At 39.7% G+C, this 22223-nt stretch overlaps 2 protein-coding genes across 2 annotated transcripts; both read right to left on the bottom strand.

The window, feature by feature from the left end:
* Positions 1–1710: 1710 nt before the first annotated feature.
* cldn23l (claudin 23-like) lies at positions 1711–4273 on the bottom strand. Its single transcript, XM_033988659.2, has 2 exons — positions 4131–4273; positions 1711–3194 (listed from the first exon to the last, which is right to left on the bottom strand). The coding sequence occupies exon 2, from the start codon at positions 3148–3150 to the stop codon at positions 2419–2421; it is 732 nt and encodes a 243-aa protein (XP_033844550.1). The 5' UTR covers positions 3151–3194; positions 4131–4273; the 3' UTR covers positions 1711–2418.
* Positions 4274–12854: 8581 nt separating this feature from the next.
* On the bottom strand, positions 12855–21258 carry grhl3 (grainyhead-like transcription factor 3). The gene is made up of 15 exons (XM_055231245.1): positions 21140–21258; positions 19883–20066; positions 19524–19582; positions 18670–18922; positions 18312–18551; positions 17471–17582; positions 17308–17402; positions 16535–16697; positions 16394–16462; positions 15810–15928; positions 15180–15205; positions 15019–15104; positions 14849–14934; positions 14680–14744; positions 12855–13669 (listed from the first exon to the last, which is right to left on the bottom strand). The coding sequence occupies exons 1-15, from the start codon at positions 21154–21156 to the stop codon at positions 13555–13557; spliced, it is 1689 nt and encodes a 562-aa protein (XP_055087220.1). The 5' UTR covers positions 21157–21258; the 3' UTR covers positions 12855–13554.
* Positions 21259–22223: the final 965 nt, after the last annotated feature.

Below are 22223 nucleotides of genomic sequence, written 5' to 3'. Positions count from 1 at the left end.
AATGTACTTGTTCTTTCTATCTCTAATCCTTGTGTGAATAATCTTACCTCTAAATCTTTCTTCTTACAACTAAAGACCATAAATTTAGTTTTGCTAATGTTTATAGATAGCTTGTTAGCATTGAACCATTTTAATATTTTTTGAAACTCATCTTCTACATTTTTTATAACCTCATTTATGTTTTTTCCTGAGTAAAATAATGTGGTATCATCAGCAAACAAGATGCAATTTAGTAATTTTGATACAGACATAAGATCATTCACATAAAGGAGAAAAAGTACTGGCCCCAAGACCGAACCTTGGGGTACCCCACACGTTACTTGACGATGTTCTGATTTTATGTTGTTAATTTCCACAAATTGATAATGGTTCGTTAAGTAACTTGTGACCCATTTGTGTGGTACACCTCGTATACCATACTTGTATAACTTCTGTAATAATATTTCATGATCTAGAGTATCAAATGCTTTTTGAAGATCGACAAAGATACTAACTAAATATTGTTTCTTGTCCATGGCATTAGTGATTTCTTCAGCTAGATCCATTAATGCTGTGGCGGTTGAATGATTGGAACGAAATCCATGTTGGTTCTTACTTAAAATTTTGTATTTTCCAATAAATTTATTTAATCTGCTAACAAATAGTTTCTCTAAAATTTTTGAGAACTGCGAAAGCAGTGATACAGGTCTATAATTTGAGAAATAATTTTTATTTCCTTTTTTAAAAAGTGGAATGACTCTGGCCACTTTCATGTGATCTGGAAATATTCCTGTGCTGAATGAAAGATTACATATATATGTGAAAGGCTCAATAACAACGTTTATCACTTTCTTGATCAATAACATATTAATATCAGTGTAATCATTAGATTTCAAAAGCTGGGCAGTGTATAGTGTAGAATAAAACATGGGTATGGCTATATTCTTGCAGTTTTCCCATCCATCCATTATATTTTCCTTATCTCGAGTCAGGTGGAAGCAGCAGGAATGCCCAGATTTACCTTTCCACTTCACTCCATCCAGCTCCTGAGGCGTTCCCAGGTCAGCTGGAAGTTCCTCTAGCCATGAGTGCCCAAAATGAGACCTGCAGACCAAACTTGGGTCCTGGGTCTTTCCCGGGGTCTCTTCCTAGTGGGACCTGCCTGGAAAAACTCTAAAGGAAGGAGTCCAAGAGGCAGCTCCCCTCTGCTGGCTCCTCACAGTGTGGAGGAGCAGTGACTGTACTCCGAGCTCCTAAAACTGCATAACACCCTCAGATAACCAATGTCCAAAACTTTTTTTTCAATTTTGAGTTAAAGTTTCGGCCAAAAGACATCAGACAGAAAAGCAATACCAAACAGCAATTAAAAAGAATGAACGATGAAGTGCAATGCTTTTTCTATTATTTTTTATGAAAAAGAAAAAATATATAAATATATTTTATTTTATTATCCATGCAATAATTAAAATATATAAAGACAAACAAAGACCCACTAAAAATGAAATTGGATGTGGTCATAAAAAGCCCCAAAGTTGATGAAAAGCACCAATGCAAGGCGTGTACACTTCATGTTGTTTATTTATTGTTATAATTATGAACGTATATTACAAAACTTTAATAATAATAAACTGCATCATCATCAGTTCATGATGTTGATTTACAGTGTTAAATGTAATAATGATATGTTTCTTGTTTTTAAAACGAAAAACATATTATTTTCATTTTCATTTTGAGGTTGGGAAACAGGAAACATGTAATTTGATGATTTTGGATTTTCCATTTCAGAACAGGATTAGAATGGCTGCGACATGCACAGACCAAACATGGACCAAGACCAAAGCAAAACTAAACAAGACGGAAGTTCAGCTGCTGTTTGTGGCAGTTCTGCACATAGGAATGAAGCACACGGCTCTTACAAAGCCTGAGTGTAGCTACAGCAGTCACAGAAGCAGATTTATTGTTACAAGGTCTGACAACAACACATCATCTAACATTCATTTACAACGCTGTGCACGTACGCAAATAACAGATAGAGACAGACAGAGCTACAGTTATACATATGTTCTCCTTTTCCTTTCTTTGCATGTAACTTTTGACATCTAGCATTATGCAGTTTCTTCTAACATATTAGAACTGTAACTCCTTTGGAGCTGAACTATCCAGTGTGTATCCAGTCAATGACAGAGTCCTGTGTTTTATCATGAACGCAGAGGAGCAGGCACAGCTACAATTGCTCTTCACTCGCTATGTTACGTCAGGATGGACTTGCACTTGGCTCCTGGACTGGAAAATTCCCATGAACCCTTGAGCGCAAAAGTAAAATGCACCCATCAAAACACCTCACTGTGTTGACATTGTAGTTTTTATTCTGAATAATCTATTTGTATCTGGTCTTGGTCTATTTGTACATCATAACAACAAAATAGTTGAACCCTAAACCTAACAGCTGACTTCATAGATGTCCATGTTGGCCTTGTTGTTGTTCTCGGGACAGGTGCATGCGGGCAGCTCAGGACAGGCAGGGCATGTGGGGCATTTGGGTCGTTTTAAGCTGAACATGAGAGCTACTCCCCCCAACATCTGTAAGCACGAGCCCAACCAGCCAAAGTAGAGTGAGCCAGCGGGGCCCAGGCTGAGCTGGGTGTGCCTGTTGTAGCTGTGGCCCTGCAGTCCGAGGCGGCTGAGGTTGTGAGTGTACACAGACAGTGCAGTCACACTCAGAAGACTGGCCAAGACCATCAGTAGACCTCCTGTAGCTGCGACACCCCTTAGTGGTAAGTCTTTCCAACAGCGCACCCCTATACAAGCTAAAACGATGCCTGTCCCACACAGGAAAAGAGAAGTGAGCGTTAACCCTTGTGCCAGTCGAACCCGGGGATCCTTCTGGTAAGCCCCTGACACTGGCCAACAATGTTTAAGTTCTGGAGGTGCCATCTGTAGACAGCTCTCCCATAAACCATCTGACCGAACTAACAGTAAAGCCTCCACGGCTCCGGGGCGGATCCCCAGCCCCTGAGTTCTCAGTCCTGACCGCAGCATGGAGCCAGGGCCGGACATGGCCAGACGGGCTTGTCCTTCTCTCCACTGGGGGGTGATAGCAGCGGTGAAGACCAGGACAAGACCTAGAGGGGCAAACACAATTCCCATCACCATAGAGGCTGGGGTCTGCATCCGGATGGGTCTGGGGAGTCTTTAGTGTGGTTCTTCTCAAAACACTGAAAAAGAAAACAGTTGGATGGCTGGTTACACTGTATGTTTGGTTGTATGCATTATTATTATTATTATTATTATTATTATTATTTTGTAATATAATTTTAATTTAATTTAATTTAAATTTCCCCCCATGCTTCTCAAGAGATCATTTCCCCAAGGGCCTTCCAGTTAGTGTTAGCAACATGTGTGACTGTGTTGCTAAGCAACTGCTCCCTGCTAAACCAGCGGTGCAGTGGAGTTACCCTCAACAACCTCACTCTTGATTGGGTCTTTAGCTGCTATGATACTCGTGGGCAGAACTCCATATCTGCTCCAAATTAGCTGCTATAATTGATGAGCTTCATTTGGAGCCGAACGCTGTGGGTGATGTCACACTCACTCCACTTTACACAGTCTTCAATCATTTGTGCATGAGGAAGTACAAGCAGTTTAGAAGGCCTACTACTATTACTACGAGGCGTACTACGTCTACAGCATTTATCACGCAATGTGTTTGTACAATATTATACACAAAAGAGAACTGATCCTTGTTTCACATATAAAGTTATTTCAAGATCATATAATTTTGTGATAATGTTATATGATGTTTTATCATGTGGTACTGCCAATGTTATATAACACTACAGCACTGGCAGCAATAGTGTTCAATATATGTCAGTCATTCTAAAACAATAATGATGACCGACACACCACACACACACACACCCACACACACCCACCCATACACACACATACACCCCCCCCCCACACACACACACACAATGCTGTGTTAAGGTTTTACTTAATGTCTTAACAAACAGTGAACACATATTGTTTCATTTCACCATCACATCAATGATTCAATATGACTTAAAATGCCTGCATCACACAAGAGGAGCTAACAATACCAAACTGCGTATGTTTCCATCAGTGTCTGCGCCTGCATGTCACGAGCTTACCTTCCATCTCCATCACTAGCAAAGCATCCATCCTTCCGTCTCTGTCTCTGTGAGACGAGTGTCTATGGTCTGGTGTGGGGACACAGACCAAGGTGAGCTGAAGACAAAAAGAGCAGCACAGTATCCACAGCCCAGTCGTCTCTGTGCGGTGGCTGCCAGGAAAACAGGTAACATTCACGAATCTGTTGCTAGGATACAGAGAGACCTGACGTTGCATGGGGATTTATGGGTTAGAAAAGCGAGTTGGCTGGATAATGCTGTGTGATGGTGTGGGTTGTAGTCTGGAGGGGAAAGGGAGGAGGGGGCAATTGAATGGGAATGTCCTGGCTAGGGAAGGGAGAAAAGGATAAGGATGGGCGATGAAGCTGTAGAGCAGAGGGAGGGAGAGGGGGGTTAGGGAGCAGCAAGGACACAAAATTCTGCCTGGAGTGAGTTATGGTAGACAATCTGACTATCTTTTTTACAGTTTTTTTTTTTTCTGTACTGACCATGACTTCATGAATTGGTGTCTATTTGATACACTAAGACAAATTTCTGCTGGTCAGAATAAAACGTTTATCTTATCTTCTGTGGAGAACACACAAAACGCTGCCCTTTTGTTCACAAACCATGTTCTGCCACACGAGGCTACAGGAGAAAAAAATTATGAGGTGCATTAATGAACATATATACATGGCTATTATGACATGATTAAATATGTTATGCATGCTAATGGTCTCATTTATTATCTAGGAAATGTAAAATGATGATGATGATGATGATGATGATGATTGTATTGAATAATAATTGTATTGATTATTGATTTATTTATTTTTATTTTGAATGCTGTGGTGAGTTTTGTGCTTGGGGTTTAAATAATAAATACAGCTCTTTTGAACGTTTACAGGTGTAGATAGGACTTCTGCACGTGTGGAGTTTGAAAATGCAGTGAATATAGCGCATTTCTCTCTCCCTGCCCCTAGTGGATGATCATCGACATGACAGGAAATGTATAATTTTAATGAGACCCCTTCCGATCTTGTGTTTTAATTGGTACCTACAAACATACTCCACTTGAATGCATCGTGACATAGACTGTATATATAAATGGACATTGGTCTTTATACAGTTTAATCACTGAAGCTGCACAGGGACAATCACGTCTTACCACTGACTTATGCATTTCACACAGTTAGTGGAGTCTCTGCTTCATAACAGTGGATCATATGCCTAACACTGTGTAGTAATGGATGGTTTGTGTTCTTCGCCTGAGCTCATCCCTGTGTCACATCAGGGAGCCATGTCATGGGCGCAAAAGAAGAGTGACCACTTCAGCCGGGCTATGGCAGCATTTTGAAACAGAGCCAACGTACAGGCGTAAAGCTGGCGCCACAGTACAGTTTGCACCCTGTATGTCATGCTCTCTTATGGCTTCTTAGTCTCTCTGTGTCTGCCACACCTGTGATTAGAAAGATACTCCTCTTTCATCCAGCTGCAGGTCATAGTCACTGTTTTGGGCTGTCTTCAGGACTGGGACTCACTGACACTGAACTGAACGGAAGAAGCTGATTGGATGAGCGGCGAAACATCTTCACTCCTACCTGGATGACATCTAAAACTGGACTGGACTGGGTATAAAAAAGTGTCCATGATGTGGCCAAACAAAGCAGGTTTATTTGTACAGCACAGTTCATACACAAAGTAATTCAAAGTAACAAAAAAGTTCGAAACATAAATAATCACAAATAATCATCATAAAACGAGCATGAAAACAGAAGAGGCAGAATAAAACCCTTTCAGTCACAGCAGCTAAACAGAACAGAGCCTGGATTTAAACATTGTCAAAGTAGAGTCCTGGAACAGTCTTGTTTTAGCTGCACAAATCTCAAACACTGATTCAACATGTTTAGTCCATGTTTAGTCCATGTTTAGTCCTGGTTTAGTCCTGGTTTAGTCCTGGTTTAGTCCTGCCTTAGTCCTGGTTTAGTTCTGATTTAGTCCTGGTTCAGTCCTGGTTTAGACCTGGTTTAGTCCTGGTTTAGTTTTGGTTTAGTACTGGTTTAGTCCTGGTTCAGTCCTGGTTTAGACCTGGTTTAGTCCTGGTTTGGTTCTGGTTTAGACCTGGTTTAGACCTAGTTTAGATGTGGTTCAGTCCAGGTTTAGTCCATGTTTAGTTCTGGTTTAAAACTGGTTTAGTCCTGGTTTAGCTCTGGTTTAGTTTTGGTTCAGTCCTGGTTCAGTCCTGGTTTAGACCTGGTTTAGTCCTGGTTTAGTCCTGGTTCAGTCCTGGTTTAGACCTGGTTTAGCTCTGGTTTAGCTCTGGTTTAGTTTTGGTTCAGTCCTGGTTCAGTCCTGGTTTAGACCTGGTTTGGTCCTGGTTTAGTCCAGGTTAATTTTGGTTTAGTCCTGGTTTTAGAAAGTGCAGCAGTGACTACAACGATCCACCTGGAGCAAGACAAAAGAGCGCAGGATAAAGGTGAGTGAGCTATTGTTTTTTTTTGCTAGTAATGTCATGCTAAGTTAGCATAAACAATGATGGTGTATCGATATTTTTTTTTTTCTCTCTTTGGGGGGCCACAAATAAAATCTTGCTTAGGGCCCCCACATTTGGAGAACTGCTCTTGTGTGGGCCTTGAACTACTTCATCAGATCAGTAATGTACCATCCTACTACTGCCCTCTACTGGTCACAAATGAAACTGTGAAACCAGGCTGAAATGATGATGTTGATGGTTTTGGGTAAAAATCGACTGTTATAACCTAATTCTTCTGTTTTTGCCAAATGAAACACTGCAACTAAAATGCACAAAAGACACCAGCCAAACCAGAGCAAAGACCTGGATGGAACCAGGCCTTGTCCTTTGCTGCTGACGTGTGGATCCTGTAGTGTTTTGATTGGATTAGCTGTGACACAGACATGCAGCTGATGGAACATGATGAATCACTGTCACAATATCACACGACAACCTCAACCAATCCCAAAATGTTTCATGTTCTTATGTCTTTGATGACATCTATGTGCTGAGGTTATGATCCGCTCTTAAGGTTTACACGTCACATATTAAAGGTGCACTGTGCAAGTCTCATTTTAGACAATATTTATTTTACTGCCACATATGTGCCATGTGTTTATCCAACAGCAGGTGTTTGTATTACTATGAACAGAACGGTCACATAGACACCTTTAAACACCTTTAAAAAAACAGCAGCAGCACAGACAGAGAACAAGAAAGAGACAGCAGCAGTACAGAGAGAGAACAAGAAAGACACAGCAGCAGCACAGAGAGAGAACAAGAAAGAGACAGCAGCAGCACAGAGAGAGAACAAGAAAGAGACAGCAGCAACACAGAGAGAGAACAAGAAAGAGAACAGCAGCAGCACAGAGAGAGAACAAGAAAGAGAACAGCAGCAGCACAGAGAGAAAAAGAAAGAGAACAGCAGCAGCACAGAGAGAGAACAAGAAAGAGAACAGCAGCAGCACAGAGAGAAAAAGAAAGAGAACAGCAGCAGCACAGAGAGAGAACAAGAAAGAGAACAGCAGCAGCACAGAGAGAGAACAAGAAAGAAACAGCAGCAGCACAGAGAGAGAGAACAAGAAAGAGAACAGCAGCAGCACAGAGAGAGAAAAAGAAAGAGAACAGCAGCAGCACAGAGAGAGAGAACAAGAAAAAGAACAGCAGCAGCACAGAGAGAGAACAAGAAAGAGAACAGCAGCAGCACAGAGAGAGAACAAGAAAGAGAACAGCAGCAGCACAAAGAGAGAACAAGAAAGAGAAAAGCAGCACAAAGAGAGAACAAGAAAGAGAAAAGCGGCACAGAGAGAGAAAAAGAAAGAGAACAGCAGCAGCACAGAGAGAGAACAAGAAAGAGAAAAGCAGCACAGAGAGAGAAAAAGGAGACAGCAGCAGCACAGAGAGAGAACAAGAAAGAGAAAAGCAGCACCGAGAGAGAACAAGAAAGGGACAGCAGCAGCACAGAGAGAGAAAAAGAAAGAGAACAGCAGCAACACAGAGAGAGAAAAAGAAAGAAAGAAAGACAGAAAAAGAGAACAGCAGCAGCACAGTGACACAGACAGAAAGAAATAAAGAAAGAAAGAAAGAAAAAGAAAACAGCAGTAGCACACTGACAGAGAGAGAAAGAAAGAAAAAGAACAGTAGCAGCACGGTGACAGAAAGAAAGACATAAAAAGAACAGCAGCAGCACAGTGACAGAGAGAGAAAGAATGAAAAAAAAACAGCAGTAGCACAGTGACAGAGAGAGAAAGAAGGAAAAAGGAAACAGCAGCAGCACAGCAACAGAGAAAGAAGGAAAAAGGAAACAGCAGCAGCACAGTGACAGAGAGAGAAAGAAAGAAAAGGAAACAGCAGCAACACAGTGACAGAGACAGAAAGAAAGAAAAAGGAAACAGCAGCAGCACAGTGACAGAGAGAAAGAAAAAAAGGAAACAGCAGCAGCACAGTGACAGAGAGAGAAAGAAAGAAAGAAAGAAAGAAAGAAAGAAAAAGAGAACAGCAGCAGCACAGTGAGCGAGAGAAAGAAAGAAAAAGGAAAGAGCAGCAGCACAGTGACAGAGAAAGAAAGAAAGAAAGAAAAAGGAAACAGCAGTAGCATAGTGACAGAGAAAGAAAATGAGAATGAAAAGAGTGAACACATTAAAGATTACAGGAAAACATGGAAGTTATAGTAGTTGAAGTAGTAGTACTTGGAACTGACACTTGACATTTGTAAATAAATTCAGTAAAAATGATAAAATTGTAAAAAGGTGAAAATCAAACATACAAAAAAAAAATCAAATGTAGCATTTTAGAAAATAATTGTAAAAATAAATATATTTTAAAATTAATGAATGTACAAATAAATACATGTAGAAATGAATGAATGACCACAGAAATGTAAAAAAATAAACAAAAAACAGGAATATTTAAGCTTTTAATGCCGAAGATGTATGCACTGATGTGTAAATACATGTATTTATTTATTTATTTACATTTATATTTAATCTTTTTTTCAGAAATGTTTAAATACATCGCATCATTTATTCTTATTTACATGTGTTTCTAATTATGTCAGTTTTGGTCCTCTGTCCCACTGTGGCACCAGGTGTTTCTAGTGGTCTCCTGTCCCAGGTCCAGTTCCAGGCACAGTTCGAGACCCAGCCACTTATTTTACACAATAGTTTTGCAGCCTTATCACTCTACCTCTCTGGGACCATGCAGTGTTAGATTTGATGTATTTTATTCTGTCTTTTAATAGTCCATCATCTTGATTCTGGCTGCATGTTTCGTACAGCCTTTTTTAAACGTTGGCTTTGCAACACTGTAAATTTTGATTGATTTGATTTCTGCCAAGGCAAATGGTAAATGGGCTCATTTATATTTCTCAAAGCTCTTTACATGAAGGAACCACTCAGCCATTCACACTCCAGCTTGAATGGCTTGCGGGTATGACCCGGATTTGAAGCACCAACTTTGGAGTTAGTGGACGAGCGCTGTACCAACTGAGCTACTGTCGCCCTTAAGGTGAGACCAATGTAGACTGAAGGCAGAGTGTATTTCAGACCAAGAGGTCTGAGATACATTCTAATTTGTTATATTTTGGTGCAATATCAGAAGTAAAATTAAACAAAAATGTTTTTGTTTTTTTTATCCCATATACTGCGTCAGCTCCTCTGAGAGGGGTGACACTTGTGCTGGATTTCATTTGTGTCTTTTCTGCTGAAGATTATTCTCATGGAAATGGGTTCACTCAGTGCTCCTATAGAGATGCACCGGGTCCAGACCAAAGGCGTGACATTTGCCCCATTTGTGCAAGTGAGGCTTAATGGAAGAGCAAAGTCCTGTCTGATCATTCATAGGCATGATTTGTTATTACTTTTACACTTTATTTGAAAATAATATTGTTGTCATTGTTGTAGTTGTACATTTGTGTCTAATTGCACCTTTATGATGCAATTATAAAAGAAAATTCCACACACTTGTTGTTGACCAATACATTTTTTTTCTATACTTTTTCCATCGCAGTCCACTCACCTTGCATTTCACCACAAACTATTTGCTTACCTACATCATGCTGTATTATACAATCATTTTGGGACAAATGTATGCCCTGTATTAGCACTTGTACTAGCACTAGTTCTTTTCTAAATGCTGCTGCCGTCAAAATAACCTCATTATTTTTGTGAATGAGCAAAGATAAACCATTGTTGTATATTTATAAAGCCCCATTGTTGCACAAACTGCAGTAAAAATTTACTCCTGCTTCTCGAATGTACTGAAGCAGTTTTTGCCCTCCCAGTTGTAATAAACCAGATAGCGTCTGCTCAAGAATGTAGTTTGTTTCAAATTTGGGCCTGTAGCAAAATTGCCCTGTTTTGCATATTCATTAGAACCCACAAGTTAATTTGTGCTCTGACCTTTGAGGGACGCAAAGCAAAGCTGCACCTGATGTTTGCATCACTTTAGCGTGTGCTATCTGTTTTGCATGTGTGCAAACTCCTGATAAATCTGGACCTATTGCATTATCCAATTTACCTTTTTGCCTCCTTTTTGTGGAGCAAAGGACTGAGCAGTCATGCTGTTAGTGACTGGAGAACTGTTTGTTTCTGGATCTGGGCTTAGGTAAAGATAGGAGGATATGAAGGTTTTACGAAACCTCTTGCACTGAGGACACACTGGAACCACTTAAGCACATCGTGTGACAAGTACATTGTCTCTTTTATCTTGTGCTTTGCAAAACCTGTTGTTCCACTTGTTCTTCCAATAGCTGGTCTTCCCCACATGGCCTTTGTGTGATCTGGGTGAATGGTCTGCCCTCTCATACGTTGCTGGTTGGTGCAAACATTCATCATGTGGGCACTCCTGACCATGATCCTTTCTGAACATCTGGCAGAGGCTCCCTGAGCACTTTGGTGGCACACTGTCCCTGACTGGTGGCCCGCAGATCTGTTTGAAGGATAGTTCAAATGCTGTGGAAATATTTGGGGACAATGACAATGGAATTCTTGAAACATTTCTGAGTTTACAAACTCATGAATATTCATCTCCAGTCATAAGGATGGATTATGGCTTTGCAAAGGTAAAGCACCCAAATGAGCCAAAATAACATGGAGCTATGTGTGACTGTCAAATAAATAGGTCTAAGTGAACCTTTAGTGATGCTGAGCATCCTCTGTGTGATGACTTAGTTAATACGATTGGGGCGTTGATACAGAATACTTTTAGCGAGGTGTGCCCAATGCAGTTGGCTTGTTAAATAAGCAACAATGACAATGTGTATATATGCAGCATATGTACTTTATATGCAGCTGACATTTTATAACATATTTATTTATCGTAAAACTTTGATGATGGATGATTGATGAGTCATGTAATGGTGAACCAAAGACAAAATTCCACTTTGATGGACAATGTCCTCACGTGGTCAAAGCACCGCTCACGTGAGAGCGATGCTTGACAAAAAATTAATCAAATGTTCTACAAAATCTGCCCTGAGTTTACATTCAGGACACCTGTGTTTATGCAGTATTTACAAGAATGTTACACCTGTTACCGTGCACTTTGCAAAACCTGTTCTTCCAAAAAAAACAGTGCTTCCTGCCCCACAGCCTCCACATGAGCTCGGATTCACTGTCCTGGGATTTATCGTAATGATAAAAGAGCAGATCAAAAACAACGCACAGGAAGACACAAAGCAACGCACAAGAAGACACAAAACAACACACAAGAAGACACAAAACAACACACAAGAAGTCACAAAACAACACACCAGAAGACACAAAACAACACACAGGAAGAAACAAAACAACGCCCTAGAAGTCACAAAGCAACGCACAAGAAGACCCAAAACAACACACAAGAAGACACAAAGCAACACACCAGAAGACAGAAAATAACACACAAGAAGACACAAAACAACACACCAAAAGACACAAAAAACACACAGGAAGAAACAAAACAATGCCCAAGAAGACACAAAGCAACGCACAAGAAGACACAAAACAACACACAAGAAGACACAAAGCAACGCACAAGAAGACACAAAACAACGCACAAGAAGACACAAAACAACGCACAATATCGACATTAGATTAAACTAAAGTGGTATAAAATACTAGAAAATAAACATTAACAAGTGCTCTTTCGTGTGTGTAAAGGCTGTTGTGTATATTTAGTGTGTTTACAGTTTATCAGGTTGTTGCATATTCCAAATGATTCATGAATAAAACTGAATTGAATAGAGGTTGTCAGTAACTAAGTACATTTACTTAAGTACTGTACTTAAGTACGCATTCGAGTGTCGAAGATAAATAGCATACTTTCTACTTAACTACATTTCTATAAGTGTCAAAATGTTATAGTAGATTTTTGGAGGAGTTTTGTCCCAGTTAAAGTTCCTGGTGGTGACTCAGAGACCTGACGTGTGCAGATGTGCTGTGACAGACTCATGACAAAGAGGCAGTGGACGCAGTAGGATTAATTAGTCAGTTTGTTATGACCTGCTCTGAGCTGTTTTAAGGGTTGGTAACAATGCCTGGTGTTTTGTATAACAAATAAGAGTTTGATTATTCTGGCTTTAGTTTTTGACTGAAAAAAATTACAAAATTCTTAACTAGTACATTTCTAATCAAACATTTAATTATATCATCATGATGTTGTATTGACCATTTTGTTTGTAGCTGATTACAGTCATGAGTGAGTGGAATATAAATGACATCCCAAACGCTTTTTTTTCTGTATTTTTTTTTCTTATAAAAGAGGCAAGATATGACTTACACAACAAACAATGCATGGTGAAATAACAGGGATATGCTTTGAAATGATGCATAGAACAATAACATTGAACACACATGGGTACATTTTGATGGAAATTCGCAGATGACCTATAGTTGTGGTTACACCGTATGGTAAAGAAATGTCCTCTGATTGGATGATTTGGGGAGAAATGTGTGACAATTGTATTTAGTCATGAAAATAACAGGAACCAGTAAAAGATCAGGTTGACGTTGGATCCTTCCTCTGTTTGGTTGAAAGACACAACTGGATCTTAATTGGAGAAATGATAATTACATTAAACAGCAGCAAGAATAGCCTGAAAATATAACAATGTAAAAAAAAAAAAAAAGATAATAATAATAATAATAATAAAATGAAATACATTATCCAATACAAATAGTTGGATAATGAATTCTCATATAACACTATGATATTAAATCTATTTACATAAATACATGGCATAGATCTTTGAAATTGCTTTAATATTTTGAGCAATTGCAGAGTATTTACAAAATCTCTAAAACTGAAACTGTAAACAAATGCTGGACTGAGGGGCATGACCAGTTTCACATGTGTTCACAGCTTCAAGAGTCTTTAATGGGACAGTGCTATTACACATGGCAGCTGGGATTGTTCAGTTCTTCATGGCGACCAATGGGAAATCAGGCATGCTTTTCATACTTCCACCAGAGTCATCTGAATCTGCCCGGCCGCCTCGGACATTTCGATGAGGAAGGCCGATTGGTTGGTGTAGTGTTCCACGATGGTGTCGTCCATGTTGACAAAAATCCTAAAACCACCCCAGAGAAAGAGAAGTTAGTCTTAAGATTCATGGGCCACACATAAGCCATGACATTTTCTTCATAATTGATGTAAATTAATAAGACAGAAATCGCACTAAAGACAAAATGAAATTAATTGTTTATAATTCTGAAATAATTAACTTCTTACATAAAAACATGCAATATAAAAAAGTACATACAATTCAACTATATTTGAGAACATACTGATTTAAAAGTCAACACACAATGACATACACTTAAGCCTGTAATTGACCAAAAAGAAATGTCACCCAAACTGGTAAGGAATTTAACACTTAAACGTCAACCACAAAACATTTGGCAGTTAAAAAGGAAAGAAACTTCTGCCGTTGGTTATAAATCAGGGCACTTGTTCCGCCTCCCCACCCCGACCTGGATGCTTTAACCTTTAATGACAGAACACCTGCAGGGACATGCTTGATTGAAGAGCTAAGCGGAGGTGCAGGGAGGAAACCAAGCAAACTGGAGAGAATGCAGCCCAACCTGTTCACTAAGCTGGGCCTTTAATGCCGCTGGCAAGAAGGAAAATCACCCAAAGTCTTTTCAGCGCTGTCAAGGTACTTTGATGAACAATTCAGGTAACGCTTGCGTCTTACAGAGAACTGCTCTGCTGAAGCTCATTTTAAACTAGCACGGCAAACTGAAGTGACCTTATGCATCGCTCATTTTACAGAATTAATAGTAAGCAATTTAGGTTCATATTCCCTTTATCCTTTCAGCACCAACCAAACTATGGGTTTCTAAATACATAATAAGCCATGAGTCATATTAAGTAGTTACAAAAACAATCAAGGAAATCTTTTCACCATCTTGTCTGCAGTTATACATACTGCAATTAACACATTCCTGTGGGTAGAGAGGGAACCCATCAACCCGGTTTGTCAAGCGACGTTTCCTTAAGGCAAGACTAAAAGAGTCAAAAACCTGCTTGCACGCTATCACCGTGATCTAAAGGACACGTACTCCTCCAGACACTTACCCCCGTTTGCACTTCTTGAAGATTTTCCCAATGGTGTCTGCTTGCATGTTGTACTTTTGTGAAAGCTGAAACGGAAGACAAAAATGGGGGTGTTGGCAAATTTATAACAAAATGATACGTTACACAATGTATAAAGTGCACCTCAAAACATTGTCTGAATTGTACTTACAGCTTCTTTAAGACCAGCAAGGGTTGGAGTACTCAGCATGAGTGCGTCAAAAATCTCTTCAGCATTGGTTCTTACATAGAGAAGAACTATTGTAAAAGAAAGGCACACATGAGAAAAATATAGTTTTAATGGCTGCAATTACACTGTCATATCATTGACTTATACTGCACCTCTTTGTGGGTCTTCCTGCCTGGAAATCTTGCCTGGAGGAGAGCTGCTCTCTTCTTTCTCTGCATACAGCCTCTTAAGAGTTCCCCTAAATTCAGACAGAAAGTTCAGTTAGGTCACAGCGATCTTGGGGTTTTGCATGTACAGGAGTTCTGATGCTTACCTTTCGCTTTCATCCAAAGGAGTGGCCTAGAAACAGACAAAGATGAAAAGTGAGATTAGAACTGGAAATGGAGCATTGAGCAACAACGTTATCAGAACAGTGCTTATAGTCAGTGTTATCACAGCTACTACTGCATTTCCAGAAATTTGACAGAGGCCTAGATAGTATGATTCTGTTGAATGATGCCTAGCTCCTCTATTAAGAGAGCCTTGTTTTTCACCATTCAACATCAGATTCTGTGACACTGCGTGACTGTTCCTTCAGATACATTATTGTAAGTAATTTGGCATTGATAAGGATTCCAAATGGACTTCAGCTAAGGTAAACTATCCATTTGGTTTTGTCCATCGTTTTGACAGTCGTGGGAAAATTGACCTGCCCCGACACAACTGTTTGCACAAGCATTAAACACCAAAGTCCCAGGGAGAGTGGGCAGGTGTTTCTATAAGCCCCTCATAACTTACCTGAGCACATGTGAGCTGTAGCAGCTTGTACTCCATTGCCCAGTTTCGACTTAGAGTTTGCTTCATTTTGGGATTCACCTCCCCTTTTCCTGACACATACTTTCCCACACTCGGTTTCCCCCGTCTGGAATCCCACAGCCTGCAGGTTATAGGAAAAAACACTTACAGATACACGCATGCTGGAGAGGTGAGTCTCTGGGATGAAGAGAACCGGAACTGTGGCATGATCATCAATGCTCTGGAAGAACGTGCAGTCACTAGAGCTGCTCATTGGGGCCTTGTTTGCTGTAAATGAAAAAGAATGCACCTATTCTGGTAAGTATACATTTGATATAGTATATAGAAAATGTATATGTAGGCAAAATTATATTATTTACAATAATATACTGTATGGTAAAAGTTTAAAAATCTTTATCCAGTTACAGATTTAACTTTTGGCTTTTACTATGAATCAGAGCTGGACAATTGAGGGACTACACAGAAAATGTACTGTACGCGACACATATCAGAAAAAATACTTCAATTAAGAATTTTCTCCTAAATTTCAGTGGATTTGGACTAGATTAATACCGACAGAATCTTTTTTTTCTTTTATTATAAATGCAATATTTTTGTTTTTCTTATTTTGAGTGGAAAATGACATTTTACTCCAATCAAGATCATAACACTTAATTCAAACAATTGTAACAACTTATACTTATTTAGGGTTTTGTGGATTTTCTACTTCTGCAAAAAATTACTATGACTCACCATTAGTATCAACACTCTTGCCCCTCCTCTTGGACCTCTTCCGTTCCTCATCTCTCATCTTTCTTTCTGCTCCCTACAAACATGCCAAAGGTGTTAGAATACACACTCACAGCACTGGACTTATTTGCATTATCTGCCAACCTGCCTTATCACAGAAGATTTTGACTTGACAAGCCGCCCGGTGGATTAGGCGGTTGGTCCCTGAGCTGAAGTCATACGTGTCAATCTGCAGATTCAGCGGCTGGCCTTTGACACCCTTTTGGGAAGAGAAGTCCGTACTGAGGGAGTTGATGCCTATATACACCTGCAGAAATAAATATTTTTAAAATGAGTTGGGCTTTCATAGCAAAAATTAGACTATCTGCATGAATTTAGATGACATGAATATTCAATAATTATCCTATTTTTACCCATTGAGCCTAAAATATTTGACTTGACTTTAGTATTTGTAGAAAAAACTAATATTTTCACTACAAATTTAAACTCATTTCAAAAGGAAGATGATTTGCTGAAAAAAATGTCATTCACTGACCAAATAAATAAAATACTTATTTAAAACATTTGACACTATTTAAGATCACCGTTACTGCAGTGTGCACATACGCCATAAGATGTTTGAGTTCTTATTTCATTTAGGCACTTCTAGTTGCCAACCATAATTATCTTTGACCCCTTTGTAAAGATATGCATCATCTGTAGGTCTGAGTACTCCACCTTGCATTGCCGTTGGGCAGAATTACCTCTTGACTGCGATTGCAGCACTTGCCGAGTGCGTTGACAGTAACCCCAAGGCCTACTACATATTTGACATTCCTCCGCTCCCTTTGTCTGTTTGCCACTCCTCTCTTACACCTTCCCAACATGCCGTACACTTCCCGCAAAGTCTTCACAAATACACACACAACTAGATTTACCTTGGCTTCTTCACTGGGGTTCCACACGAAGGAGAGAGCATTGAAGGCCACCTCTTCAACGTTGCTAATGCTGTTGAAAACCTCTTTGTAATCCGCTGTTAATGAAAAAAAAATACATCAAATTCAAGTTTTCATTTTTCATTTCATTGATGACACCGCTTACCTATATCAATAACCCTCTGTCTGATGGTGGGCTGGCGCGCATGCCAGTGATTCCAGAATCTCAGTTGCATGTCTGGTGTTTTGTCGTTTTCAAAGACGGCCATCACCACAGTCTGGGAAAGGAAACAGGACACAATCAGGATACTGTTTGTATGGGGCAGAACTACCCATTTTAAAAGTCATTTGTCACTGCAAATCCAGCCTTTCCCCGCACTTTGTCTGCAACGAATGGCTCTGTTTGTGTTTATTCTTATCTCAAACAAAAGAAGGTCTTGTGTCACACCACACCTTGGCTTCTGCTGGGACATTTAGAAAAATCTGTCATGGTTCTATTGCTCTTTAGCCGGATTACACCATGGCCTATAATAATAAGGATAAGTGCTATGCCAGTGTGATGTGCATTCATTAGCACCAGCCCAAATGTACCTGAAATTAGTCACCAACTTCCTAGGGAGGGTTTTGGGAAGGGCTGGTTGAGTGACATACAAAGAATGCATGAATTCATCAGCCATAGGGATCGATGAAACTTGTGAACAATAGGAGGTGATTATTTATGTAACTACAGGTAGGACAAAATGTAATGGAAAAAATAACTTGAATGTTGCAACGGAAAAAAGAGAAAAAAAAAGGAACTTGACGCTCTGACTAATTCAATTATTACACACTAATTGTTTAACTGACACTAAATTTCTTACTCTAGCTTCAAGATAATTTAGCTTCAAATAAGAGCAACAATCAAAAACAATGAGAAGTAAAGTATTGAAGAGTCTAAAAAAGCCCTCAAATGGCTGTTTTTCAAGCCATTTAACCTCATTATGTGTCAGTGTCATTGCATAATTGACCTTGACTTTGGTGGCTGTGATTCCTGAAGAGCGGTCGACACCATGCAGCGTGATGGGATAGAACTGGCCCTTATTCAGGTAGACCATGGGGAGCTCACTGGGTTTGTATGGCGTGGCTGCAGGTGCCCCTAGCGAGAACTGGAAGTCGCTTCTGAAATGTTCCTGTGGAGAGCCAATGTAGGAGCCAGAGTAGACCGGGCTGGACTGCTCCTCTGGGAATGGATCAGAGTAGGGAAGAGGCTGCGTTGGAGAAAGGAGAAAAATATATATGTAATCATACGCTTAGATTAAACAGAAAAACCCTTCCCACTCTTGGTTCCTGGTTCTTGGTTCTTGTAAAGGTGCTGCTGTGGCTTACCTCAGGGCTGGGGTCAGGGAAGGCCCCACTTTCCGGCCACCTCTGCAGCAGTGAGTCAAAGATGTTGTTGAGCTCATGTTTGTCATACGTCTCAGCCATGACACTGGTCAGCGTGGTGTAGTTATCCGAGGGGACAGGCGTGGACACGGGTTTGGAACACAGTATGTCCTGAGGGTAACTGGAGGGAATGGAGTCTGGCAACATTTTCAACATGGTGGAAGATGTATCAAGCCCAGTTTTGTTGGCTGGTGTTCTAAATCGGGAAAGAAGAAGGGGAGCAATATATTGAAACAAGTTGCATAATCTACCATCAAAAAAATGAAGTGTTCCCTCCAAATAAATATTTTTCCATTTGTTTTATGTGGGATTTTGAGTAAATTCAAGTCATCTACTTGAAATGCACAGAACTTTCAGTGTGGTTAGGTTTGGCCACCATCCCACCATTTCTCTTTTCTTTGTTTGAGTTTCTCTATGCACGTTTCCCATCAGTTTGCGCAATCAGTAGTAGTTGAGGGATAGATGGGCTTAGCCGTAGTGTGTAGAGACATGGACACTCACTGAGCAATGAGGGAATGACAATAAAGGAGATGGATGGATGGGTGGAAAGGACTGGAACAATCAGTGAGATGTTTGACTGGGGGATTAGTCTAATCACTTATTTACACGTGCAGTGGTAGCAGTAGTCTTTTATTTGTAATGTAAACTTAAAAACAATAAGAAAATATCCAAGTTTGTGTGGACAGCGTTTTTAATACAACTAGACAAACGTGGGTTGAATTAAAATATTTTTGTCAGTACATTTTGACCCAAATCCCCATAGCCAACAAAGCTGCTGACATTTTAACGTTGCTCACCTTTCACTGGATTTGCAGACACTGTGGCGGTTGGCAGTCATTTTTTGCTCTTTCTGGCTCTAGGAAAATACAATTAAATTAGCTACATTTTCAAAGTAATCAACAGGTTAGTGCACTACAAAGATGAAGATTGAAGATTTAGATGAGGAAAACTTGAATAAATAAATAAAAAGTAACAATCAATCATTTTTAATTTTCTTTTTCTTTTTATTTTATCTTAAATAACAGTAGTTAACATCCATTTACTTGATGGAATTGAGGGATTTCAAAATTCAGATAAAAATAAAAATCAGAATTTTAAGTAAGTGTATATATTAAATGTTTATAGTTATATATATTCCTTACAATGCACTACATACCTTGCACTGTTCGTAGAGCATTGTGATTGCTGCAATGTCATCTCCTGGTTGGAGTCTGGGTTTGGAGTGGTTCTGCTCCAGCACTGGACTGTTCATGTAAGGCCAAGAGTCCATACTGTCCATGGTGTAGTTGTTGTAACGGTTATAGTTGAAGATTTCACTCTGAAAGACCACTCCCAGAGTCCTAAAGAACAGCACAGATTGAGTGACTTTGCAAACTAAATGAGTTGAGTTAAAGCCTGCGTAGCTGAAAGTGACTGACAGTCTCATTTGACTTACAGCTCTGCACATACTTGCCCTCGGAACAAGCCGGGTTTCGATTGCAAAACAACCAGGAGCATCCCCACATTCAACGACATCCTTAATATTAGAGGACCCCCCAGTTTCAGGTCACAGTGTCCTTAATCTCAAGTCACTAAAGGACAAGACCAGAATTGTGCCCATGTAAGAAGACACCCACATGCAAGCACTGAGGCTTCTCCTGTCACTTTCACAAACACACTCAGATTTGTTCTAGGACTTGTGTTGACATTGCATTGAAAACACTCAGAATCCTGGGATAAACTCCTTTGGAAATGGGTCTGAAGTGGCCAATGAGCTGTGTAGTAGTTTATTTTGAATGATCAAAAAGCAGTGGCAAGTTATTAGAGACCTAAAAGGACAAATAGTTAAGTCCGAGTAAGGTCTAAATGTACCTCCTCTTCATCCTTCTTCCTCCAGCACCCTCTAAACCATATGCACAAAACAGTCAGAGAAAGGGGGGGCTTTGAGTTTACGGTTTCAACCATTATGTAATTTAATTCTCACAGACCAATCACTGGGCTCTACGCACCGAGACCTGATTGTAGTATCCTGGTGTCTTTTGTGTAGTGTGGCCCCTAGGTTAGTGACAACACAAACCGAAACGGTGTTAACTAAAACCATATGGATCAATTTCCCCTTTTTGTTAAACAACTTCAATTTCACATAGGGGTCCCACTGCAAAAAGCCAGTCCAAAGTTCCAAAGTTAGCTGAAAAGTGAAATATTATGATGTTAAAGATGAGAATTATAAATAGACACAAGTTTTCATTTCTGGGCAGATATTGTAGTTGTAACAATGGCCTTTTTCCACCTTTAGTTTTACTTCTGATGCTTAGAATTCAGAATGACTTTTCATCGACAAAACAGAAGCAGGATTAGCATTTCAGGTCTTCATTGACTTCAGCTAACTGGGAAGAACACGGTCTAGAGAGATTCAAAGCCTAAGCAAACTTACTCAGTCTCTTTGGTCATGTCCTCCACAAGTGTTTCTATTCCCTGAGACGCCTGTCAGTGAGAGGCTGTGTGAGGCAGGCGATGATGAGTCAAGTGTTGTGATTTCCCCTGAGTGTAGGCCCATATTTATTACTGGCAGAAAGCGTGGCTCTCCCCCTGCTCTCTGATTGGCTGAGAGCGCTCTGAAACAGGTGCCTGATAGGACAGGTGCCTGATAGGACAGGTGCAGGAAAGTTAACCCTTCGCATCCTGTGGAGAAACTGCAATTTGCAAGACAATTCTGGGCCTGAGCCGTGCATGTCATTAGGATCAGAGACTGCAACTGCAGGTGTGAACAGAGCAAAGAAGAAGCCCTCTTCAAATGCTAATGATTTTCAGTATCATTTAAAAACAAATATCTCTACGCAGGTTTTGGTTCTTTGAGCTACAGGGTCATAGATTCTATCTGTATTTATGTAAAACTGACAAATACTGTTTATGTATTACACCATGTCTGCAGTATTTTCCTGGATCAATAAAGTTAGCCTAATTTTTTTCTCAATTTACCCTGGATAAATTTGGACGGGTGCTATCTTGGGGAAAAAATCCACAATCAAAAGAATATGGACTTGTATGATGCCTTTTCCATTTCTTGAATATCTAAGTTTCCTGTTGAAATCAACCATTTTATATAAGCCTGAGATTGGCCTATAAAACAAATGCATTTCATTTAAGAAGGAACATTACTTTATAAGACAATCTAAACATGATTCAAACCAAATTTACACAGTATATTTGGAAATTAAATAATATATAGTAAAAAGATAAAAGAAGACATTGTCTCTAATAGACGATTATTTTATACAGCTCAAATATACAAATCTGAAAAAAGCCATACACTTAAATTACCTGACATGTTTCTATTGCTGATGTCAGGTAATTTAAGCAAACAGCAGACGAAAATTATCAACTCTTAGGAACATATAAAGAAAGATGTCTAAGTGTGCTGCCCGGTGGTGTTTTGGTCAACGGAGACATCATCAACCGTTTAGTGCTTTGTTTCTCAGTCCCTGGTGTAATTTTTATTTTTATTTTTTACTCCAAGC

This window comes from Periophthalmus magnuspinnatus, chromosome 22, assembly GCF_009829125.3.
Source record: "Periophthalmus magnuspinnatus isolate fPerMag1 chromosome 22, fPerMag1.2.pri, whole genome shotgun sequence".
NCBI lineage: Eukaryota > Metazoa > Chordata > Actinopteri > Gobiiformes > Gobiidae > Periophthalmus > Periophthalmus magnuspinnatus.
Note: the sequence above shows the minus strand (reverse complement) of the source record. Positions and strands in the feature narration are given on the sequence as shown.

What these genes read in the sequence shown, in the direction of transcription:
- cldn23l (XM_033988659.2), bottom strand. Translation starts at nt 3,150, where the DNA reads ATGCAGACCCCAGCCTCTATGGTGATGGGAATTGTGTTTGCCCCTCTA.
- grhl3 (XM_055231245.1), bottom strand. An exon ending in TCACAGCCACCAAAGTCAAG is followed by an intron (nt 17,583 to 18,311) that starts GTCAATTATGCA and finishes TTCCTTTCCCAG; the next exon opens with ACTGTGGTGATGGCCGTCTT. An exon ending in TTGCTGGTCTTAAAGAAGCT is followed by an intron (nt 14,745 to 14,848) that starts GTAAGTACAATT and finishes CTTCCGTTTCAG; the next exon opens with CTTTCACAAAAGTACAACAT.